The 27,072-nt window shown below is 34.7% G+C and overlaps 1 protein-coding gene across 1 annotated transcript in view; it reads left to right on the top strand.

Moving 5' to 3' along the window:
* nell2a (neural EGFL like 2a) overlaps nucleotides 1–27,072 on the top strand; it is a 115,066-nt gene that overhangs the window by 3,964 nt on the left and 84,030 nt on the right. Inside the window, exons 3-7 of the mRNA XM_058766330.1 lie at nucleotides 12,924–13,074; nucleotides 18,659–18,832; nucleotides 20,144–20,240; nucleotides 26,499–26,571; nucleotides 26,662–26,744. Coding sequence (XP_058622313.1) covers nucleotides 12,924–13,074; nucleotides 18,659–18,832; nucleotides 20,144–20,240; nucleotides 26,499–26,571; nucleotides 26,662–26,744 — 578 coding nt within the window. The remainder of the gene's footprint in view (nucleotides 1–12,923; nucleotides 13,075–18,658; nucleotides 18,833–20,143; nucleotides 20,241–26,498; nucleotides 26,572–26,661; nucleotides 26,745–27,072) is intronic.

Raw genomic sequence — 27,072 nt, 5'->3', positions numbered from 1 at the left:
TCTAATTTTAGATTTCTTAACATTTTTACCATCTAATCAGTTCCTCATGGAGTTTGAATCACATTTATGGAAGCAAACTTGTTTTCACTTTAGGCAAGGCAAGGCAAGTTTATTTACAGGTATATAGCACATTTCATACACAATGGTAATTCAAAGTGCTTTACATAAGAGGAAGTAAAATAATCATAAAATTAATAAAAACTTTTAAAATGATTTAGAAATGTAAAACAGTTAAAAATAGAAAATGATTATACATAAAATACAGTGCAGTCACTTTAAGTCACACAGCAATTCACATTTAATTCAGATTTAAATTTACATTCTTAACGTTAGATCCTCTGATTTTAGATTTCTTAACAGTATTACCATCTAATCATTTCAACATAGATAAAATCAAGTTTCCCTCAGATATCTGTCACATTACGGAAGTAAAATATGTTGCAAACTATTTTTTTTAACTTTGATTCACACAGCAATTCAGATCTGAATTTACATTTTTGACTCTAGATCTAAATTTAGATTTAATGAATTCTTCATGGATAAAATCAGGTTTCCTTTAGATATGCATCACATTTATGGATGCAAAATGCATTGTGAACATGTTTTCACTTTACGTCACACAACAATCCACATTCAATTCAGATCTGAATTCACATTCTCGACTTTAGATCTTCCGATTTTGGATTTCTTAACATTTTTACTATCCAATCAATGTCTTATGGATAATATCAAGTTTCCCTCAGATATGCTTCATGTTTAGATATGAATTCACATTTTTGACTCTAGATCCACTGATTTTAGATTCCCTTGCTTTTTTCACCATCTAATCAATTCCTCACTGATAAAATTAAGTTCCACTCAGATATGCATCAAATGCGTTGCAAACATGTTTTCACTTTGAGTCACACAGTAATTCACTTTCAATTCAGATCTGAATTCACATTCTTGATTCTTGATAAACTGATTTCAGATTTCTCAACATTTTTACCATATAATCAGTTCCTCATGGATAAAATCATGTTTCCCTCATTTATATGTTGCATTACAAAAGTAAAATGTGTTGGGAACATGTTTTCATTTTGAGTCACACAGCAATTCACATTCAATTCAGATCTGAACTCACATTCTTGACTCTAGATCTTCTGATCATAGATTTCTTCATGTGGCTCATGCATCTGGGCTCACCTGAGCTCATTAGACTGAGATCATTGCGCCCGTGGGCCAGATGTGAATGCAAGACAGATGATGTGAATTAATCAGCTGGCTTTTCCTCATTATTTCTCTGCAGACACACTCTCTCTTTGTCTCATTGTCATTTACTCTTCCTTTCTACGTTCTAATGCATTCATTTATAAATACTCTCACTGGCTCTCTATTGTTGCTGTAAATCATATCAGATATTTGTTTGCGCACCTACACAATGCAAACTCTCCCTCTCTCTCTCACACACACACACACACACAGAGTTCATAGTGGCATCATTACAGACATTAAATGGCGTGTTTCTTGTCGGAGTGGTGGTGAGATATGCTCTAAGTGACAGTGGGAAGGCTGTGGAGACCGGCAGGATAAAACCAGAGAGCCGCGGGCTGAACCTTTCCCTTCTAATTGGGACAGCAGGACATTCATGCAGGTGGAGCGAGTCTGAGACAAGATTTGGGCCACAAACGGTTCCATAGATCAGTCTGAGCGGAGTGTTTGAGTTTGTGTACTGGATGCTCACGGCAAACAATATTAAACCGATTAAAGCTGTTTTTATAGCCACAAAATTTAATTTGATGAAGATAATACTCACCCTCGGGCCATCCAAGAAGTAGATGAGTTTGTTACTTCATCAGATTTGGAGGAATGTAGCATTACATGACTTGCTCAGCAATGGATCCTCTGCAGTGAATGGGTACCGTCAGAATGAGAGTCCAAACAGCTGATAAAAACATCACAATAATCCACAAGTAATCCACTCCACTCCAGTCCATCAGTTAACATCTTGAGAAGACAAAAGCTGAAACAAATCCATCATTAAGATGTTTTTAACTAAAATATAAATCCATAATTCATATAATGCTTCCTCCAGTGAAAAAGTTCATCTCCTGTTGTCTCTCACATCAGAATACTTCCACATATTTGTTTAGAGCTGTTTTGAATTGTTTTGGCTTGATCTGTACAGATTTCTCTCCTGATTAAAGGGGTCATATGACGTTGCTAAAAGAACATTATTTTGTGTATTTGGTGTAATGCAATGTGTTTACGCGGTTTAAGGTTAAAAAAACATTATTTTCCACATACTGTACATTATTGTTGCTCCTCTATGCTCCGCCTTTCTGAAACGAGCCGATTTTTACAAAGCAGAGCGGAGTGCTCTGATTGGTCAGCTATCCAGTGCGTTGTGATTGGCTGAATACCTCAAGCATGTGACGGAAATGACAGACAGACAGACAGACAGACAGACAGTATCTCACAGAAGTGAGTACACCCCTCACATTTTTGTAAATATTTTATTATATCTTTTCCTGTGACAACACTGAAGAAATTACACTTTGCTGCAATGTAAAGTAGTGAGTGTACAGCTTGTATAACAGTGTAAATTTGCTGTCCCCTCAAAATAACTCAACACACAGCCATTAATGTCTAAACCGCTGGCCACAAAAGTGAGTACACCCCTAAGTGAAAATGTTCAAATTGGGCTTAAAGTGTCAATATTTTGTGTGGCCACCATTATTTTCCAGCACTGCCTTACTCCTTGGGCATGGAGTTCACCAGAGCTTCACAGGTTGCCACTGGAGTCCTCTTCCACTCCTCCATGACCACATCATGGAGCTGGTGGATGTTAGAGACCTTGCGCTCCTCCACCTTCCGTTTGAGGATGCCCCACAGATGCTCAATAGTGTTTAGGTCTGGAGACATGCTTGGCCAGTCCATCAGAGACATGGAGACATGCTTGGCCAGTGTTTGGGGTCGTTATCATGTTGGAATACTGCCCTGCGGCCCAGTCTCCGAAGGGAGGGGATCATGCTCTGTTTCAATATGTCACAGTACATGTTGGCATTCATGGTTCCAATGAACTGTAGCTCCCAGTGCCGGCAGCACTCATGCGGCCCCAGACCATGACACGCCCACCACCATGCTTGACTGTAGGCAAGACACACTTGTCTTTGTACTCCTCACCTGGTTGCCACCACACACGCTTGACACCATCTGAACCAAATAAGTTTATCTTGGTCTCATCAGGCCACAGGAAATGGTTTCAGTAATCCATGTCCTTAGTCTGCTTGTCTTCAGCAAACTGTTTGCAAGCTTTCTTGTGCATCATCTTTAGAAGAGGCTTCCTTCTGGGATGACAGCCATGCAGACCAATTTGATGAAGTGTGTGGCATATGGTCTGAGCACTGAGAGGCTGACCCCCCACCACTTCAACCTCTGCAGCAATGCTGGCAGCACTCATACGTCTATTTCCCAAACACAACCTCTGGATATGATGCTGAGCATGTGCACTAAACTTCTTTGGTCGACCATGGCGAGGCCTGTTCTGAGTGGAACCTGTCCTGGTAAACTGCTGTATGGTCTTGGCCACCATGCTGCAGCTCAGTTTCAGGGTCTTGGCAATCTTCTTATAGCCTACACCATCTTTACGTAGAGCAACAATTATTTTTTTCAGATCCTCAGAGAGTTCGTTGCTATGAGGTGCTATGTTGAACTTCCAGTGACCAGTATGAGAGAGTGAGAGCGATAACACCAAATTTAACACACCTGCTCCCCATTCACACCTGAGACCTTATAACACTAACGAGTCACATGACACCGGGGAGAGAAAATGGCTAATTGGGCCCAATTAAATGGGACCCATTAAAATTGGGATTAAAAAAATAAAACAAAAAAGAGTTTGTGAACATGTTGGCAATAAAACAGATTTCATAGGGGATTACATGGGAAATAGCTGTTTTCACAATGAATGAAAACAATTTAAAGGTCAAATATACAAATCACCAAAATAAAAGTTTGGTTTAACTTGAAGAAATTAAGACAGAAATGAGTATTTATAAATGAAATAAATAAATAAATAAAATGTATAAATAAATAAATAAATACCCATCTGCTTTGCAGCTGTTTATTTAATAAATAAATAAAATTTATAAATAAATAAATACCCATCTGCTTTGCAGCCATTTTTTTAAAATAAATAAATGCAATGTTCTGTTGTAAAGCAACTGTTATATTTTCATTTGCTTGCATTTCAAAAGTAAAAAAAATAAAATAATAATAAATAAAAAATTAAAAAAGTAAAAGGTTTTATGAATTCATTGATTATTAACAACATGCTTTTTAATGATTAAAATTTAATTAACTATTCAAATTGGAATCCAGATACACAAATCCAGAAAACACAAAATTTGGGAACAAAATAAAATGGTTTACACACAATCCATAATGTGACGTGAGCAGGATATTTAATGAGCATAAATGTGGGTGGGGCCTAATTTTATCCATGGAATTGATTGAAAGATGAAAAGTGTCCCTAAATGAAAGAGGGCGATACAAAGTATCAACCTTTCCTCAGATGTTTCTCCTAAAATTCTAAAAATAGACACGAATCATACAGGAAGAGATATTGTCAAAGGCGTGAACATCTGCCACAATAGCTCAGTTTTGTCCAGTATCGTTCCAGAGAAGTGAATCTCCAGCGATCTTGTGTGTGAGCTCCAGTCCTGCAATCCCTGTTCAGAGTCTCTGAGCCGCACAGCTGTCAGAGAGAGAGAGAGAGAGAGAGAGAGAGAGAGAGGGTCACAAAGCATCTCGGATGAATTGAAGGTGCCCTTGACTAGCGCTGGGATTCGTTCCTGCCCGGATGCGAGTGACAGCGCTGACATCCAGCGTCAGACGCTCCAGAAGGATGTTCTGCCTTCATGATTAATGGATGCAAATATCACTCAGATATTTCAGATAGAATAAAAGGGCCGTACGGGTCAAGCTGAACTCCTGAACTGGACAAAAGTAACCAAACCACACTCATGCAAGACCAGGCGAAGTTGAATTTCAGGAATAATTCCCCCAAAATGAAAATTACTCATCTCATGTCGATCCAAACCCAGCAGTGACACCAATCCACAATAAATCTGGTCTAATGAAGACATGCAGATTTTGAGATGTGTGAGATCTGAATGTTTTTGATGAGCTTTTCAGGTGGTCATCCACTTGTAAATGAGATAAGATATTCAAATAATGTCCCTAAATTCAACACGACATACAGATTGACTCTATTTACCTACTTAATTGATCTTAATTTATTTATTTTCCTCTTGAGTAATTATTGTGAATCGCTCATCAGTGCATGTAATTCTAAAGAAATAAAAATTACATTTATTTTTCATCAAAAACCTCTGAAACGACTTTCCCTTCACCCTACGCCCAGTGTTATTTTAGTATCATTGATGTACTAGTATAGTTTTTATACATATATTTTTAAATAGATTGCATTTTTATATTTCATTTTAATTTTAGTTAGTTTTAGTAATTTGTTGCATTTATTTAATTTCTTTTAACTAAAATGAAAAGTAAAAAGCATTTTTTTTTGTAATTTGTATTGTTTTTTATTTACTTTATCTTTTAACTAAAATAAAAAAATGTGTTTTGTCATTTTTACAGTTTTTTTTAGTTTATCTTTTAACAAAAATGAAAAAGTATGTGTTTTTATAATTGTTATTGTTTTTTCTTTAAAGTTTTTTTTTTTTAGTGTATCATTTAACTAAAATTCAAATTAAACAGTTTTTAAATATTTCTATATAGCTTTAATTAATTTTTATTTCAGTTTTAGGTAAATTTAGTACTTCAATTGTAATAAATTTTGACTTTATTTCAAATACTGAAAATGATATTTAATAATAACAATAACATCACATGATTTAAAGACCCCATGATATCAAAATTAGACTTTTGTGGCCTTTATTGTACTGCCAAAACTCATAGACAGATATAAGTTTTAGACAATTAAAATGTACTTTTTTTCTTGAATATTTTGATGACATCATGCTGCACTCAGGGGCGGATCACAGTTTTGTCCAATCAGAATAGTGATGGCAAATAATTTTTCATGGCTGTGATTCAAATGAAATATTTTCAGCTATAAGTTGGATGTTTCTGAATTTAAACATATCACATCTGAGCTGCCTCCAGAAACTGAGCAGATGTCAGCAGACGGGCGTTACGTAAACGCTGAGTGCCGTCGGACTCATTAAAACGGGATAAACAGGAAGAGCGTTAATTTAATGCACTTATCCTGATATTTGACAAAGCTGCTTTTGGACGAAAGCGATCTCTGCTCTGCCTCTGCTTCATCAAAAAACCTCCAGGAAAATCCTGAGAAAGCTAAAACAGCGCTTTTCTCATGCTGGAGCATGGGAGGCGTCTCTCCGGGGAGGCGTTCGTGGTCTAATCTTGTCCTCAGGACAGATCCGATGCTGCAGAACAAAGAATTGGGCTCCGATGAAGGAAGACGGATGCTGGTTTTCACCGCGGGGTAAACGGGCTCCAGATTCTGTGTATGTAAATCTCACCGCACTCCTCAGAGGCAAAACACACACCTGGCTGAGACTCATAAACACAGAAAATCATCCCATGTGTCTAAAAATAGATGAAAGAATCAAACTGGAGAGAATTTCAGGCCTGTACTCTACACACAGGCGCTTCCAGCTGGATTTCTTGCGTCCTTGTGTTTTGAAGTGTGTCAGAACGCAATTCATAATGCAATGCAAGCTCATAATGCCACGGGCATGGGACTTTTTAATATTTTTTTCTTTTAACTAAAATGAAAAAAGTATGTGTTTTTGACATTTTTTTTGTTTTTATAGTTTATATTTGAACTAAAATTAAAAGAGTATGTGTCTGACTTTTATTATTGTTTTTGTTTTTAGTGCATCGTTTAACTAAAATTAAAATTAAAACGTTTTTTATGCTTCTATATAGCTTTAATACATTTTTTATTTCAGATTTAGGTAAATTTAGTACTTTATTTCAAATACTGAAAATGACTTTTAATAGTAACAATAACATCACTGATTTAAAGACCCCATGATATCAATAATTACCTTTATTGTATTGCCAAAACTCATAGACCGATATAAGTTTTACACAATTAAAATTTACTTTTCATAATGCAATGCAAGCTTGTAATGCCGTTGCATGGGATGCTACAGCTACAGCTGTTCACGGTCTTCTTTTTGAACGTTTGCACTTTCAGGTCAACTTTTTGAGTCGCTGATGAAGTTATTTAAAGTTATAGTCGCTAGTTGTATGAGGTTTAATGGCACAGACGTTTGAAGGAAACTCTATGCATTCAGTGAGGTTTTGGGTAATGTTTACATGCACTGAAAAAAACTTTGGTGTAGAAGCAATCTTTAATCAGAAATTGACAGTAAATTAGTCAATAGCTCGGAGACTCTGAATTGATTACAGAGACAAAGCAAATTCTGAAACGGTACTTTCTTGTAAATGCACTACTGTAATCTTCAAAAAAAAAAAAGTGTATTTGCATAATGTGACGCTTTGACCATAGCCTATTTGACCTCCATAATAACACTTAAAAAGATATTCAACAAGAAAAAAAAATATATAAAGTGACAGCAGGGTTATTTTCATTTATTTAAATCATGAAAAACATTTTCGTTACTTGAAATAAAATAAACATTAACTGAAATAATTTTAATTTAACAATTATTTCAGCTAGATGGCAAGGCAATATTTTCATTTTGTTTAATTTCTTGTTTGTTTAATTTTTAATAAAAATTAAAATTTAAAGCAATATAGAAATATAAAAAACTAAAACCTAAGAAAAATAACAATAGCACATACAATTGATAACACACACACACACACACACACACACACACACACACACACATATATATATAATACTGAAATAACGCTGCTTTAAATATTCAGCATGCATTAATCATTGTTTTTAACATTAAATATGACATGATGGCATCTGAAACCAGGTTTTTAATAAATAATAATAAATAAGTTTAAGTACTAAAATGACTAAAACTTAGAGTGAAATAAAAATCATAGAAATATAAACACAAACTACTATAGACTGTAAATGACTGAAATAGTGCACTAGTCATATGGACTACATTTTTATGATGTCTTTGTCCTTTTTGGAGCCTGACAGTCGTGGCTCGTCTGCACTTTTATGCTAAAATAATAACAGCATGAGAGCGAGAGAGTAATGACGAGTTCATTTTTGTGAAATCGTGGCCTGGCTTTGTTGTGGGACGTCTGCTGGCTGCAGCGTCTCCCGATCGATGGAAGATGAGCTGCATTGGGACTCATCGGGCATCCGTCTGCAGGGCGAGCCGGACGGAAGAGCTGTTTCCATGGAGACGCTTGGGTCAGACGGCGGAGGAGATCCCGGCCATCAAAGCCCTTCCCAGCGAGAGCCTTTCATCAGGCCTGAGAGGCTTTCTGGAGCGGGACGCACGGTCCTGCTGGGAATGAAAGGGCAACCGCCGAGACTCAAACACACCACTTTCACTCACTCCGCTTCAAATCATCATCATCATCATCATCCTGCAGCTCCTCTGTTTGAAGATGTCTCAGGATGGACTTCAGAGCTTCATATAAACATTATCTTCATCATTTATTCATTATCTTAATGTATCTGTAAAAAATTGTCTGAATCCCAAAAATGTATATATTTTTACATGTGACTATTTTTACAAATTAATCATTATCTGAACATATTTCTCTTTAAAAAATCTGGCTAAATGGCAAATACCAAATACCAAAAAACAAAAACAAAAAGCCTAAATGCGTAAATGTACTTTATATATTTTTAAAAATATTTTTATTTTTTAATTTATTAACATTAATAAATTTATAATATTTAAAAATCTGGTTAAATGCCTATATATATATATATATATATATTATTATTTTTTTTTCTGGCTAAATGCATAAATGTAAATAAAATTAAACTAAATATACATGTGATTATTTTTATTATTCTTATTCTTATTACTATTATTATTATGTTTATCTTTTATTTAAATTTTTTTTTATTTTTACAAATTACAAATGAATCATTATCTTAATGTATATATCTTTAAAAGAATCAGGCTAAATGGCAAAAATATTTATATTTTATCCTGGCTAAATTTAAAATCTATACTCTTATTTTTTGTGGTTGAATGCATAAATAAAATTAAGCTAAATAAACGAGCCTATTTTTGCAAAATTAAGGGTGGCAGTAAAAGAAAAAAGAAAAAATCACAACAGTTTTTTTCTAGAAATTAAATTATTTTAGATTATTTCCCTGTTTATTTGAATCTTATTGGATACAAATCAAAAGATCAGATAATTCATACGACTGAATGCTGTATCTGACAAAAGTACAAAAACAGCTTGCGTCATAAAACGGACACAACAACCATCATGACTTGACTTCTCAATTTATAACAAGCCATTCAAGCTATAATTCATTTAAGCATGTGAATGTCTCTTCTTTTGTTTTCCACTAAAGAAAGTAAATGAATCGGGTTTGGAACGACGTGGGAGTGAGTCAGAGATTTTCTTTTTTGAATGAACTTCCGCTTAAAGAAAACACTGGTAAATTGTTTATATCTGGCCACATTTCTGTTTAGAATGTGTTTCCAAATGGTTTCGCTGCAGAAAACCCTCAGCATTTCCTGTAAGTGAAGTTCATGTCCTGCAAATGAACTCTCGGGTCAAATTCTGCCTTTGGCAAGGTTTTGCATGAAAGAAAGTTCACAAATGACATCTCTGAGCCAGCGATGAGATTAAAAGGAGACTTGCTGGAGTCTCAGGCTTCTCAGGTGTTTCTCCTCTAGAACAAGGGTCTAAAGATTATTGTACTCCAGATTTTTGACTTTTCCAGTACAAATATCTAAACATTCTTCAATCAAAAAACATTTACTTGAGAACCAAAATGACTGAAGATATTAAGTCTTATTTTTTTGCAAAAATAATCCAAATTGAGTGGCTTTTTGTTAAGAAAGATGTCTTCCATGGGGTCAGAAAATACCCCCCCCCCCTTGAATTATGTTTATTTTTCTGACCCCAATTACAGGTATTATTTTTAGAGCTCTAACTGGATGACGACTAGTGACTCATTTGGGTCTGTTTTTGTTTCTAATGAGGACTTTGAGAAGAAACATCTGTTGATGCTTAAATGAAATGTAACTGAGATCTTCAGAGTTATGAAAGAGCAAAAATATTTTCCTTTCCCATATGGCATTATTATTTATAATTATATAAATAATTATGGGGACATAGGCAGTGTCCTCATAAACCACCTTCAAATTGTAATACCTCTGTCATACCCATGTCATTATACAAATTTTGTCCTCGTAAACCACAAAAACCAGTACACACACACACACACACACACACACGCACGCACGCACGCACGCACACACACACACGCACGCACACACACACACACACACACACACGCACACACACACACACACACACACACACACATATCTGTTTTTCTTTTTCAACTTCAAATGCCAAAAATATTACAAAATGTACAGGGACCTGAAAATACAATATGAAATACAAATGAAAATGCCAATCTTAAAATACATCATTGACAATATATAATGTAAAAATATATTTATGTATTAATGAATCACGTCCCAAAAGTATTGGGGAAATGTATGTAACTAAAATTATATTGCAATTAATTATAAAACTTATAATATTATATTTATGCAAATATATGGTATGCAATCATGTAAATATATAATGTAAAATATATATTTATGTATTCATTTTATTATTAATGAAACATGGTCCATAATTATTGGAGAAATGTATGTAACTAAAAATGATATTATAATTAATATAATTATATATGTATACAAATATATTGTGTGTGGTTACATAATGTAAAAATAATATTTTACATAAATATAATTACACTTAAATATGTAATGTAACTATAGTTGGTCACACTTTATTTTAAGATGTCATTGTTCCAGTGTAATTATACATTTAAGTACTGAGTAATATTAATTAACTACATGTACTTACTATATGGATAGGATTAGGATTAGGGTTTGGTTTAGGGATACTCGCATGTAATTATGCATAATTTATTGTTATTATAATAGTAAGTACATGTAAGGTGTAACACAGACACCTTAAAATAAAGTGTTACCCTATATTTCTGTAAATATATTTTTGTACATTTTATGTATTTTTTTTTTTTTTGGCACATGGTTGAAACATTGATGCATTAAAACAGTTATGGCTGCAGAAATTCCCTGAAACTTCCTTTCATGTGGGACAGAATGCGAGAAGTGCAGTTCGGTTCTGAACTGAAAACGAGACGGTGACTAATTAGACGGCAGACTGAAGCCGGATCTGGTTATTGGCTGGCACGGCTGTTAATTGGTCTTCCCTCAGTCGCTGGAGGTTGATCGATTGGGTTTTTCGGAGGATGCCCGCGTGTCTTCATTACAGGCTGCTGCTGGAGTCCTGTAACTGTGTCACCGGCTTTGATGTGATCGCTTCTGAGCGAGAGAGAGAGAGAGCTGATCATTTATTGATGCCTCCATTAGAAAGTGGCATGAGAGGAGAAGGAGGAGGAGGAGGAGGAGGAGGATGAGGAGGAGGAGGAGCTGTTTGCTGGGAGGAATCAAGCGTAAGAAACCTCGTTTTCTGTGCTCAGATTCACTCATTGTGTCGTGTGTCTGTCAGTCTGGAGATTATTAATAACTGATGCTGTCATCAACATCCATATAATCCACTTTGACTTGACGCAGACATTCGCATCTCGTAATATTACTCAAACCACTCTGCACTAGATAACGCCATCTCAAAGCGTTTTGCTGTTTACTGACAGGAATGAGCTGTTTATGTCGCCCTCAAGACTTTTTGGGGAAGTTATGGAAGTGATTTTGGTTTGGCACATAAAAAAATACACAGATAAAACAATTTTAGGTTTCATTTTCTGTAAACACAAATAGGATAGGAAGTTGTAGCAATCGAATGATGCTCAAAAGATGGACATTACTTGTATATATATATATATATATTTATATATGAAGAGTTCATTTGCAAAAACAGATAAATCCATTTTTAACAATTTTCAAAATTCGTGCTATTTCATTGTGCATTCCAGTTAATTTCAATCAAACTTCAGTTGGGTTGATTTGATTAAGTAAAAATAACTAAAAAAATTAAAATACAGCTAGCTAACACAATAAAACACAATAAAAACATGATAACATAATAAAAAACATGATTTTTGAAAATGAAAAATAAAAAACAGTTATCTGTTCTTGCAAATTTATATACAGTATATAATTGAATATATATATATATATATATATAATTGAATATTTTATATAAATATACAATCATATAAATGACATTTATTTATTTGAATATTTTATTGTGTTTCATATTTAATACATCCTTTCCCATTTTCCCATTCTTGTGCATGATGTAGTTCATATGCATTCAACTCATAAATACAATAATTTCTTCAGGACTTGAAGGAAGCATTTCCACACTTTACTGCTTTGATATAATTGTGCATCTCTAAGAGTTTCAGTTGTTTTCCCTGAATCCCTGCTGAGAACACCTGCCTGAGCTGGTCTGAGCTGGTTCAAGCCAGCTGGAAAGAGCCCAAAACCACTGTAAAACCAGACCAGCTAACGACTGGTGAATCACTTAGCCGTGTAGTTGAAGACTAAACTGCTCATTCACTCAAACATGAACATTGCGTTATTTCCGCTGGCTTTCATGCATGTTAATGGATTGATTTGTTTGGTCATAACTGATGGTGAACGTGCTGAGCTTCATCTCTACCTTCACTAGAAGACACGAGCGGAGCATGCTCGTCCTGTGATCGTCTTTGTGTCTGTGTGAAATGTTAATGGATTGCCTCTCCACAGGCTCGTCCCGGAGCGTGAGGGTCCCAGATGACGCAGCGGGCCGCATGCTGCAGAAACTCAGAGGAAAGAGCGAGTTCACCATCGCGCTGACGCTCAAACAGGAGAAACTCAACTCTGGGGTCATACTGTCCATTCATCACGGAGAACAGAGGTGAGGACACACACACACACACACACACACACACCCCCCACCACTCTACAGCACAAACGGGACAAATTACTGCTTAACTTTAATGTTTGTTCATATCACTAACACTAATTATAAGCAAAAGTATGCTTGACTTGGCAAACGCCTAATTATAGTTGTAATACCCACAAGATTAGAAAAACATACACACATACATGCTCACACGCACACACACAGCTCTGGGCAACAAGTAAAGTTTATCTACATACAACGTCTAATTATACGGTTCAGTTAAGTGTGTTCGGTCACCGATGTACTATAAAATTAAATGAATACAAAATATGAAAAATTATAGTCATTAATATTAATAATATCAATAATAATATTAAATAGCACAAATTATAAAATAAAACAATAATTATTATTATTATTAATGTAATATTTAAATATGTACTAAATTAAAAATATTATATAATAAATAATATTTAGTTAATTTATTAAATATTGAGTTAAATATGCAGTTAAATTATTAAATAAAAATATAAATAAATATAATTACATTAAATATTCATTCTAAATTTTTAGTGTGGTATTTAGAATGAGTTAGAATATATTAGAACTTTTAACTTCCTGTGTCGCCTGTTCAAATTCACACTTTGATTATGAATTTTGCCCAGCCTTGCTTCTGTTGCACTTGACTAAATTAAGTAATGAATCTGTTTGCTTCTTCTCTAGTGTTGTTCTGCTCTGACACTTGTATTGTTTTCTCTGTTGGATTAATCACTTCTGCTTCTATTATTCTCATTTGCAAGATTCTTTGGATACACTTAGCATGTATAATACTGATGAACGTCTACTCAATCAGACCTGAGCCGTTTCTGGCTCGTGATGCACAGTTGAGAATCAGTGCATGATGAAGCATTTGTTTAGTTAAAGTAAAGTTCACACGGTTAATGCTCCTGCTTTCTGAATAGATTGCAGTATGATGGAGAGAAGGAGACAAAGTGAGGGAATTAAGAAGAGGAAGTTTTCCCTCGAGACACTCTTCCAGAGTCATTTTTAGTGCTTGACCGGCGAGCCGCGGTGGATTCTGCCTCCCCGAGTGCATGCCTCCCCTCCCTGTTCAGCTCATCATTAACTGTTTCCCTGCGCTGTGTCCAAATCCGCGGCTCCCCGAAGACTGATTAGAAGTTTTCCCTCTCTGAGTCGAGCCTAAGAGCAGCACTCAGCAGAAATAAAACACTCTCTCTCCAGGAGGACTGTTTAAACACCAACGACTCCTTCATCGTGCAAATAAGTTTGCAAAAACTTAATATAAAGTTGCTTTCCGTTAGAAAAACTGCTGCACGGGGAATTTAGGCTGTATTGGAAATGGATTGTTTCCCATTGTCAGTGCATTACTGTCATTGATGGCGAGTAACTGGCTAAAAATAGCTTGCTTTTTTTGGAAGAGCACACATAAAATAATATCCGTGAAATAGAGAAATCACATCTGTCTCTGTGACGGCACTGGAGTCTGTAAACAGCAATAAAAGGAGTCAGTCAGACGAAGGTCTAGCCAGAAACACTCGCAGACTGTCAATCACTTTCTGACATGTTTGTAGAGGGCGGGGCTTCTGGAATTTGAATTTAATTTGGATAGAGGTGGTGAACAGGATGCAAAATTGCAGTTTAAATTTTAATGTAAAATATGAATGGGATTTTTAAGAAAATCTTTGAATGGTGATGTTTAAAAACACAATTTGAAGGAAGGAAGGAAGGAAGGATGGATGGAAGGATAGATGGAGAGATGGAGGGGTGAACAGATGGATGGATGGATGGATGAACAAACAGATGAATGGATGGATGATAGATAGAATGGATAGATAGATGGATGGGTGATGGATGGATGGATGGAAAGATGGAGGAAGGAACAGATGGATGCATGGATGGATAGATGGATGGATGAACAAACAGAAGGAATAAAGGAATGGAGGAAGGAAAGAGAGACAGGTGGATTAACAGATGAATGGATGAACAGATGGATGGATCAATGGAGAGACAGAGGGACGAACAAATGGATGGATGGATGGATGAACAAACAGAAAGGAAGGAAGGAAGGAAGGAAAGAGACAGATGGACAAACGGATGGATGGATGTATGGATGGAGAGACAGAGGGACAAACAGGTGGATAGATAGATGGATGGGTGAACAAACAGATAGATAGATGATGGATGGAAATTTACACTAAATAATAAAAACAATATGGTTGTCTGTAAGGCATTTTCAATACAAAATTATGTAAAATGTCACACTGGGACTCAATGAGTCTTTTCATCAGAAGGAAATTATTCACTAGAATGAGTCATATTTCAGGAAAGCATGTTATTTTTCCTGACTATGCAAAGAAAATTGAACTCCATGGTTTCTACCATTTAACATCTTTTAGCAGAAACAAAATCTTGACAGAAAAGGGCTCTTGTCGTCAATTTGGACTCAAGATTCAGTTTTGAGGGTCAGCAAGTCAAGCGTTTTGTGTGTTTAAGACTCTCATATTTGAAAGAACAGCATTTTTAACGACGACATTCGCTTCGGCGAAGACAACAACATCACGCCGCGCCGGCAGAACTATAGCGGCCGTGTCCTTACTGTAATTGTGCTCGTTGAACTGTGTTTATTGAAGCCAGCACATAATAGGGGCCTTGTGAAAGATGTTAATTACATTGTACGCCGAGTCGATAAAGCAGGTGGCTCTGACATTGGGCTGGTATTGATATTCCCTTTCTTTGCAGCTAGAACGGCGCTGACTAGAAGTGCAAGGCGAGAGGAAAAGAACTCATTAGGTCCCTGTTTGTAGATAAATCAGAACCTGCGTATCTGTAATTGGCTTCTCTCGAATAATGCTCTCGAGCGTGGTGATTTTTTGCGAGGAGGAGGAAATAAAACTTGGTAGTCTGCGCAGGCAGGCGGGCTGATGACTTTTTGGCAGCTTTCCCCATTAACGCTTCCTTCAAGTAAATCTCAATAGAGACGAGCGGCGCAGAGGAATTACAAAGTGAAGGAGGCTTTTAGCTCATCTGTATCCACCGGTGTTTCCTGCGCCTCAATCTACAGAAACCCTGTTTTAGCTTCGGCTGTAAGTTTGTTGTCTGTGATGAGAGAGACAGAGTACTGCAATATAATACACGATATAAGACAGTAAATATACGTTGATGTATTGCATGCAAAAACAAATATACGGCAATGAAGCTGTCACAAAGACAATTTGTAACAGTTTTACTGTCACATTGGTTCTTTAGGTGTTACAAGTTGTCAGTCTGACTGCAATGAAACATCTTATTTTTTTAGGATTCACAGATGAATAGAAAGTTCAAAAGAACAGTGTTTATTTGAAATAGAAATCTTTTGTAAGATTATAAATGTCTTTACTGTCAATTTTGAACAATTTAATGTGTCCTTGATGAATGAAAGTATTCTTTCTTTTCCCAAAATTTTGAATGGTTTTGTATCAGAGTTTCCACAAAAATATTAAGCAGCAAAAAAAAAAAATTTTTATATTATGGAATGAATTACATTTTAAAATATATTCGATATATTTCACAATATTCTTACTGTATTCTTTATTAAATAAATGTCTGGTGGGCAGTAGAGACTTTTTTTTTTTAAAACATAAAATTGTAATGATGCCTTTTTGATTTTTAGTATGTTAATGTATATTATATATACATAAAAAAAAAAAAAATATATATATATATATATATATAATAAATAATATAATATATATATGTGGATCTGGGTGGAAGAACACTTCAGTAAATTGTGTTTTAATAAAAAAAGAAAAATCTAATATTACCAAAATTCATTATACATTCATGTCTACATGACAAAACTACAAAACATGCCTGTTAGCATGAATATTAATTGTGAAGGCATATAGCACAGTTTTGAATAGAAACAATTCATACGGATCTATTCAAATCAGTGGCAAACAATGCAGAGCGAAGTGTATTTAAATGCAGAGAAGTCTGATATATATACAGTATATATATATATATATTTTTAAACCCAGCAGGCCAATAAAATATGAGCTTTTGGTCATATACTGAACAAAATACTATGGTTTTGTTTGATATTAATAAAAAAGTTGGGCTGGCAGACTCCCTCTGTGCCAAAACAAAAGCACAGTCTCGCTACGAGGACTTGCTGGACAGAATCCATGCTGGTCAGCATGTGATAGGAATCTCCTGGGATATTGTTATGGAGGACATTTGGAAAGTTAGATAGATGCATTTTAGGTGGTTAGAGATGAGCGTGAAGCCCTCCTGCCGGCGATGTGCCCCAGGGGCAAGGATTCGGCCCGCTTTATTTGCGGATGCTGCAAAATATGCAACATGGCTTCGTTTGTTTGCAGGTCTGGTCGTGTGTCAGAGATCCCGCTGTGTCCTCTGCTGTCAATGACATGTTTAGTGGGAACAAATTATGAAGTATAGTATATTTTGAGTGGTGCTTGTCTGTGCAAAACTCACCAGCAAAATGACATGGAGCGGGGTGTTGCTAAGCGGTTGCCAAGTTATTCTGAGTGGGACAGTAACAGCACAGCTCTTCTTAAGCAGTTCTGGTTATGATCATTTTGTTCCGGGTCAAACTGACCCAAACTGGATTCAGTATAATTCAGCACAAATCACACCATGAAAACAGAAAATCAGACAAACACCTTAAACATTAATACTTCTGATATGTTGCAAAAAGTAAACATGACATCAAATGATTTTTAAAAACGTATTTAAGAAATATTTTTGAACATTTGTTTTTCATAAAATGTAAATATTATAAACAGTATTGTAAATACATACTTTTTTATTTAAAATTTTAATTTTAATTTATTTTTAAATGTTTTTAAAAATTTTTTATTGGATTTAATACAATTCATCAAAAATCACTATGAAAAATATATAAAATGAAATAAATTTGGAAAGTTTATGTCTTTACTGTTCACTTAGTGCGGAAGAGTTTGAACAAAGCTTGAGAATGTTTGTTTTTAAATTCCTTGTTTTTATTGTTGTGATTGTTATTTTTTTAATGACTATTTTACTTCCTTTTATGTAAAGCACTTTGAATTACCACTGTGTATGAAATGTGCTATATAAATAAACTTGCCTTGCCTAAATATTGCATTTAAAAAAACAAAAAACAAATATATATATATATATATAAAAATAAATAATTTTGGTTTTGTCCAGCTAATCATGAAATTTGTAGGTCAAACTGACCCGCTAACATCACAATCAAAGAAATTTCATACACAGAAGTCTCTCCAATCTCACCGAGGCTACATTTATTTGTTCAAAAATACAGTAAATCAGTTAAAACACCTCAGAGTGTCGAAACTTTGCAGGCATGTTCATGACCCTAAACGAAAATAAATCTCACCATTTTTAAAGAAAAACATCCTAGTATTTCCAGTATTTCCAACAAAGCAAACATTCAATAACTCAAATATTCAAACTGACCCGCAACACAATATAAACCATGACTTGAGGAATCATTCATTCATTCTGGAGCACAAACTTAGAATAAATAGTGATACTTGCCTTCTTCATGATTATTACATTGACTGTATTTCTACAGGCTGCTGGAGCTGGAGAGCAGCGGACAGAAGAGCGAAGTGCGTCTTCATTTCCAGACCAAAGGCCAGCAGACATACACGGAGATCTTCCCCTACATGCTTGCTGACAACCAGTGGCACAAAGTCTCCGTCTCCATCAGCGCTTCACATGTGGCGCTCTATGTCGACTGCAACAAGTATGTGAAATTATAATGAAATATACTGCAAAACCACTTCCTAGTCTTTTTGACATTTTCCAGTAAAAATATCCTTGAAACAAGATACATATATTTGAGAAGCAACCCTACACAATATAGAAAGACTTTCAGAAGATGTATCTTGAATGTACAGTAAGAGTATTTTGTCCTACTGTACTGGCAGACTTGTTTTAATATAAACAAGTGTCTACCAGTGCAGTAAAACAAAACAGACATGAAAACATGTCAAAATGTATCTTATTTTAGGGATTTTTAGATACTTTAATTGAGAAACAAGATAAAATACTTTTATCACTGCAAAAATTATCAATTTTACTCAGTATTTTTGTCGTTTCTCCAATACAAATATGTAAAATTCCTAAATCAGGATGCATTTGCTTGAGGTGCAAAATGACTTAAAATATTAAGTCTTATTTTTTTGAAAAATGTATAAAATGAAGTAAGTTTTTGCTTTAAACAAGAAAAAGATATCTGTCACTGGGGGTCAGAAACATTTATTCAAATTTAAGTCAAACTGAATTTTTTTTTAGAATTTTCTTTTACTCTATATTTCACAATTCTGATTACATTTTTTTTTGCAATTCTTACTTTTTTTCTTAATTTTTACTTTATATTTCACAACGCTTTATATCTCAAAACTTTTACTTTATATTTTGCAATTTTTACTTTACATCTCACAATTATTTTACATCTCACAATTTTTACTTTATATTTCACGCTTTATATCTCACAATTTTTACTTGAGATTTCTCTATTCTTACTTTACATCTTGCCATGTTTACTTTATCTTGCAATTCTGACTTTATATTTCTGTGCAATTACAATTTTTTTACTTCATATATAGCAAATCTCATTTTACACCCACAATTTTTACTTTATATTTCGCAATTCTTAATTTACCTCTTGCAATTTTTACTTATCTTGCAATTCTGACTGTTATATTACCTTTTTATTTTTTATTTATTATTTTATTATTTATTTATTTAAGGTGGAAACAAGCGTCCATTCTTATTACATTCGCTTCTCAAGTAAATGCATCTTGATTTAAGAATGCTATTTGACTGAAAAACAAGACAAAAATAATGAGCAAGAAAATCTAACTTTTGCAGTGAGCTGTTTACTACAAGCCACTTACTTAATAAAATGTGTTAATATTACTAACTGTAACAGCATTATTTTCCCAAATAAAAACAATGTATTCAATAGCACATTGCTGTGGTGTTGAAATTGCTATTAAGAACCATGAAATTGTGCTGATATTTTTTGACATATTGGGATGTTTCTCTTCAGGATCTACGAGCGAGTGGTTGCTGTTCCTCTGATGGAGATCCCAGAAGACACGTCGTTCTGGGTCGGACAGAGAAACAGTGCTCATGGCTTATTCAAGGTGTTTCATCTTCACTCCACACATGCATCATGGATCAGCACACATGCACATCAGCAAACAGTCGCACGCTAGCATACTTCTCTTACTGTTTCTCAGCTGTGTGCAGTATGTGGCCTTTCTGTATACATACAAAACCCAGATCAGCTACTACACCTACATGTGCAGCATAAAATACACTGCATCCCACAATGCACTGCTCTTACCTTCCATTTGCAGTGACCTATGGACCAGTATTATCGGCTGTCATCTTTCTAGATTTGTCTAAGGCCTTTTGGCTCAAAATTAGATTAAAAATGCAAAATAACATTTTATGCATTTGACAGATGCTCTTAACTTAAAGTTATTGTGGTTTACTAAAACTATAACCATAAACATTTTCATTACTTGAAATAAAATGATCTTTAACTGAAATAAAATATAAAAAAATATAAAATATAAAAATTATTAATCTTATTTTACTCTTAACTAAAATTAAAATCATAAACATTACTGTTACTAAAAAAACAACAACCTGAAAATAAAACATTAAAAAACTTACAACTTTTATTTCAGATAGTTGCAAATGCAACATTTCTCATTTCTGTTTAGTTTAACTTGGAGTAATAAAAAAACCTAAAAATAATAAAAATTCATAAAAATTTGAAATAATAATTTAACTAAAGATAAACTAAAACTAAATAATAAATAAAAATTAATAACTACATAGACATAAAAACTAATAAAATAACAAGAACACACAACAAAATTACTAAAACTTGTGAAAACAGAAAATATATAAAAAAATAAAATCGAACTTAAAATAATTACTATAATATATCAATGATACTAAAATAACACTTTCAGCTAGTTACAGCCAATACAAAATGTCTAATTTTTAATTTAGTTTAACTTAATATACTAAAATAACAAACTAAAATTGAAATAAAAAAGAACACACAAAAATAACTAAAATAAAAATAGAAAATAGAAAACTAAAAACTAAAATTATATTCATATCTCGAAACTAAACACTGAAATAAGCATGCAACATATGACAACAAATGCATTATGCAACATAGTAGCATGCATACTGTAAATTTACAATATAATCTAGTACAATGGTATTTATTGGTGTATAATACTGTAATATTTATCGTTGCATGCTGTTTCACATACTGTTTGTTGAAAGTATGCAGTATATATTCCACAGTATGATGTTAGCTGTAAGTTACATACTTCTGTTAACTAATTTGAGAGGAAGTACGTGTTTTTGTGGTAATTCACACCCATAACTGTGGTTTATTAGACTATAAACCCGTACACTTATTTGAAGGATGTGTGTGTGAGAGTGTGTGTGTGTCAGAGAGCCTCTTTAAGATTTGGAGTGTCGCTTCAGGTTGTTAAATATCTCCAGAGTTAATTGGCAGATGAGGGGAGGCTGGAGGTCGTTTGCGGTTCTTGACGAGATTTCTCATCACGCCTCCTGCTTCAGTCTCCACGGAGACGCTGATTAGTGCTTAGCCGTAAAAGAAAATGTGTGTTTCTGTCTTTCATTTGCATGTACAAAATCGCAGATATTTCCCGTCTGGGATGCTGTCGAATGGTCGTTGGCTTTCATCTTCGACCAATTTATTTTTCCTGCAGGCATTAAATGTAATAATCGCCGTTTGCACTTATATATTGATGTACAGTTTGAGATGCTGCTGATCAAAGGCTTCATTACTGTTCGATTAGAAACGATTTCACACTTGTTGACCGATATGTAATATTTAGAAGGTATGAATGAAGCACAGCGAATTATATTAGCTTGATCTCTTTAGTTTTCATATATATTTGTATGTAAAATTCCAGCAGATATTCACTACTGTTCAAATGTTTGAGGTCAGTATGTTTTTGAAAGAAATCTCTTCTGCTCACCCAGGCTGCATTTATTTGATCAAAAATACAGTAAAAATTGTGAAATATTATTATATTTTAAAATAGCTGTTTTCTATGTGAATATCTGTTAAACTGTAATTTATTTCTGTGATGCGCAGCTGAATTTTCAGCATCATTACTCCAGTCTTCAGTGTCACATGATCTTCAGAAATCATTATAATATGCTGATTTGCTGATTATAAATGTTGAAAACCATGATAAATTACCATTCAGAAGTTTGGGGAGAGTGAGAAATATGCTTTCATTCAACAAGCATGCATTAAATTGGTCAAAAGTGACAGTAGAGACATTTATAATGTTACAACATATTTCTGTCAAATAAATGCTGTTCTTTTGAACTTTCTAATCATCTGTGAAAAATACTTCAATTAAAATAATTTACAACAACAGCAACAATAACAAAAAAGAAATTTAATGGTTAAAGAAGAAAGAAAGAAAGAAAGAAAGAAAGAAAGAAAGAAAAAGTCAATGCATCTGAAAAAACCCCCCCAAATCAAATCAATAGAACCAATATTAGTAGTGCAATCTTTCTTTCTTTTTTTATTTTTCTAAGGAACCCCGCACATGACATGCAGGAAAAAAATAGTAGGCTAAATTGTGTGCACGATTTACTAATTCGCTCCCTCAAGTTGCTAAATCGTGCACACAATTTATAAATCGAGGGAACGAATTAGTAAATCGTGCGTACGATTTAGCAAATCGAGGGAATTAAATAGTAATCATGTGCACGTTTTAGTAAATCATACACATGATTTATTATTTTTTTTCTTGCATGTCATGTGCAGGGCTCCGTATTTTTCTTCATATTCTGCTGAATATTTTTGTGGAAACCAGGATACATTTTATATTTCAGGATTCTTTGATGAATAGAAAGTTCAAAAGAACAGCATTTATTTGAAATAGAAATCTTTTGTAACATAAATGTCTTTACACTTCTTACCAATTTAATGCATCTTAGATGAATAAAAGTATTAATTTCTCTCATTTTTGAACAGTATTTTTCACATTTGAACAGACTTTATACTGATGCAGGCCTACTGACACCTTAGTCATAAAAGCAAATGTGTTTCAGTCCTTCATTTGCACATACAAAATCACAGATATCTGCCGTTTGGTTTGGCTTTCATCTTCCAGCAATTTATTTTTCCTGCACGCATTAAACATAATAGTCGGCCGTTTGCACTCAGGAATATTGATGCACAGTTTGAGGCGCTGCTGATCAAAGGCGTCATTACCGTTCGATTAGCTGTCGTTCCACACTTGTTGACCGTTCGAATGGCTCTCATTTAAACAATCGCTGCATGCATATGTGTGTGTGTGTGTGTGTGTGTGTGTGAGTGTGTGTGTGTGTGAGTACCCGGGTACCTGCTTTTCTATTCAGGTGGGGACTTAAATCTGAATACACACAGACTCATGGGGACTCGTGTCACGGTGGGGACCTAAATTGAGGTCCCCACGGGTAAACAAGCTAATCAATTAGTTTTTTGAAAATCTAAAAATGCAGAAAGTTTCCTGTAAGGGGTAGGTTTAGGTGTAGGGCAATAGAATATACAGTCTGTACAGTAGAAAAACCATTACACCTATGGAGAGTCCTCACAAGGATAGCAAACCAGACGTGTGTGCGTGTGTGTGTGTGTGTGTGTGTGAGTGTGCGTGTGTACCTGATATTTTTCACATTATGGGGACCAAATGTCTCCACAAGGACAGTAATACCAGTATATTTTGACCTTGTGGGGACATTTCTTAGGTCCCCATGAGGAAACAAGCTTATAAATCATGCAGAATAAAGTTTTTTGAAAATCTAAAACTGCACAAAGTTTCCTGTGAGGGGTAAGTTTAGGTGTAGGGTTGGTGTAGGGCGATAGAAAATACAGTTTGTACGGTATAAAAACCATTACGCCTATGGAATGTCCCCATAAAACATGGAAACACAACATATGTGTGTGTGTGTGTGTGTGTGTGTGTGCATGCGTCGCTGACTCGCCGAGAAACCAAATGAAATCCCGAGTTGCTATAAATTCAGAGCGTTCACCTCTATTTCCCTCTCATTGCCATGGAGAATCCGGAGAAACCTGCATTGGCTTTTGAATTTATGGTTGGAAAATTGAAGAGGCAAGACAATTTCGAAAACAATTTCTCATAAGTCACGGCGCTCGGCTCCCGCGAGGGCCAAAATAAACGCTTTCTGGCGGCCCGAGAAGGGCCCGGTTGCCATGGTGACCGAGCGGCCACGTGCGCCGCGGATGGAGGCCAATCAAATTAAGGCACATATGAAACAAATTCAATCTGTATCTGCTTGTTTTGCTTATCAGAGTGGGACAGCGGCGACTGGGAGCTGTTATTACGCTCCCGCCACCCACATCATTTCCTCCCCGCAACGTGCATTATGTCCAATTACCCGAGTGTGCGGCCTTGCCCACCTCCTATTAGAGTCTCTGTGCTCGGGTCGCGGCTGCCGCTTCATCTCTGCTGGATCCTGAGTGCAGCCGTTTGATTACGCCACGAGTCGGGAACTTCTTCACGGGAGCCGGGTTCGTGCCGCCGAGTCAAAAGCTGCTGGCTGCCGAGTTCGCTGTGTCTCAGACGCGCTGTGAGTGATCAGACGCCACAATGGAAACGTGTTTGACATCGAGAAAAAACCTGAAACTATCTGTAAACTAAAATGCATGGATCAAAAATACAGTTGGATAAAAAAATAAGCATGAGTTATTACTGTTAAAATGGCAGCACTAAAAAAATACTGCAAGTAAAATATGCAAACTAAATATATATATCCCAGAAACTTGATTAAAATAAATAAATAAATAGGTTAAAAAATATATAGTCCCCCCCCCCCAAAAAAAACATAAATAAATAAAATAAACACACACACACACACACACACACACACATATATATATATATATATAGCAAAAAAAGAAAGAAAGAAATTACATGTAAACTAAAATGCAATTAGATTAAAAAAATCTTTTCTAAAAAGTCTTAAAAATACTCCACACAGAATATGCAAACTTTTACATATATAAAATTGAAATTACATGTAAACTAAAATGCAATTAAATAAAAATAACCCTAAATTATTAGTGTTAAATTAAGCAGCCCTTTCAAATACAAAAATAAAATATGAAATCTATATATATTTTTAAAAAAAGCAACAACATTTAATTTGATCAAAACACTGAAAATTGTGAAATATTAGTGCAATTTAAAATAAGTGTTTTCTATGTGAATATATAGTGAAATGTAATTTATTTCTGTGATCAAAGCTGAATTTTCAGCATCATTACTCCAGTCTTCAGTGTCACATGATCCTTCAGAAATCATTTTAATATGCTGATTTGCTGCTCAAGAAACATTTCTGATTATTATCAATGTTGAAAACAGTTGTGCTGACCAATATTTTTGTGGAAACTGATACATGTATTTTTCAGGATTCACAGACGAATAGAAAGTACAAAAGAACAGCATTTATTTAAGTCTTTTGTAACATTATAAATGACTTTACTGTCACTTTTTATTCATTTAATGCATCCTTGATAAATAAAAGTTTAAATTTCTTTTAAAAAATATCTTTTGAACTAAATACTGAAGTATCAGCTTGCATGCATGTACAACAACAAGGTGTTTACACCTCAGAAACTCAATATTTTGCATTTAAAAGTGCACTAGAAGCACAATTTACATACAAATACCTACCAGTACTAATAAGATCATGTTGATTTTAATAAAGGATCATCTCTACATGGCATCCAGCAACATTCAGGACTGAATTCTGAATAACATGGGCGAGTTTGATTCGACACGGAGATAAAAGCTCTAAATATAAGCCGCAAATCGAAGCTAAGAGAAAAGCAATATGGCTTAACAGGTGCTAATCCAGAGAACATGTCCTGGGAAAAGGTCACGCTCATCCACGTCCTTCGTTTCGCTCTCTTATTAGTGTTTTCAGCGCTTAAGCTTTCTCTTCATATTTCGGCTGACAAATAAAAGCAGCCTTGAACATCTAAAAGCCACTATTTCCGATTTTACCCATGATGCTCACTGCTGTTGACTGTATATAGGGACATTTCTGACATTTCTTTATAAAGCTGTTTTCTCAGTGCAATTCTACACAGCACGTAATCCACGTTAATAATATATTTTTTGGGTCAGAACGACATGTCGTTAATTCATTAGAGCCGCTCAAGGTCATCGTTTGCTGAGTGCTTCTTGAATAAACTCTCTCAATCCCATTTAATGCCATGCCAAAGGGCCATGAATGCATGTGTTTAAATATAATTAATATTTCTCCTCTGATCTAATCGTGCTTCTGAATAACCTCTGTGTGTGTTTCTGATGCAGGGAGTGATGCAAGACGTTCAGATCCTTGTAATGCCTCAAGGATACATCACGCAATGCCCCGACCTCAACCGTAGTATGTGCCACTAATTCGTTTATTTGTGATTGTCGTTAGTCATAGTCGTTGCATTTTGCTGAATGCATCTGGTCTATGTGTCTTACTTAGCCTGTCCAACCTGCAACGACTTCCACGGACTCGTGCAGAAGATCATGGAGCTTCAGGACATCTTGGCAAAAACCTCGAGCAAGGTGATGCTTTGTTTCCATGCAACACAAAATTCAGTTTGATAATTGGATTTATTTTATCTATTGAAACCACAGTGACACAACAGAGGAATTCCATTCGTTTTGAAAGCATTAAACACAAAATGCAAATTCCATCTTCATTAAGTCATGTCTCTCCAAACCACATGCTGTTATTTTTTACAGTGGAACACAAAAATTTGAATTTATAAAGAATCTCCATCAGATTAATCAACCACTGAGATAATATCTTATCAGTTTTTAATTTTTATATTTTCAGATTTTATTTTTGTTATTTTTAGTAGTTTTTTTATGTCTATTTTCATTGTTTTTT

The sequence above is a fragment of the Onychostoma macrolepis genome, chromosome 25 (assembly GCF_012432095.1).
Source record: "Onychostoma macrolepis isolate SWU-2019 chromosome 25, ASM1243209v1, whole genome shotgun sequence".
NCBI classification, from domain to species: Eukaryota; Metazoa; Chordata; class Actinopteri; order Cypriniformes; family Cyprinidae; genus Onychostoma; species Onychostoma macrolepis.
This window is presented reverse-complemented; position numbering and strand designations above follow the sequence as displayed.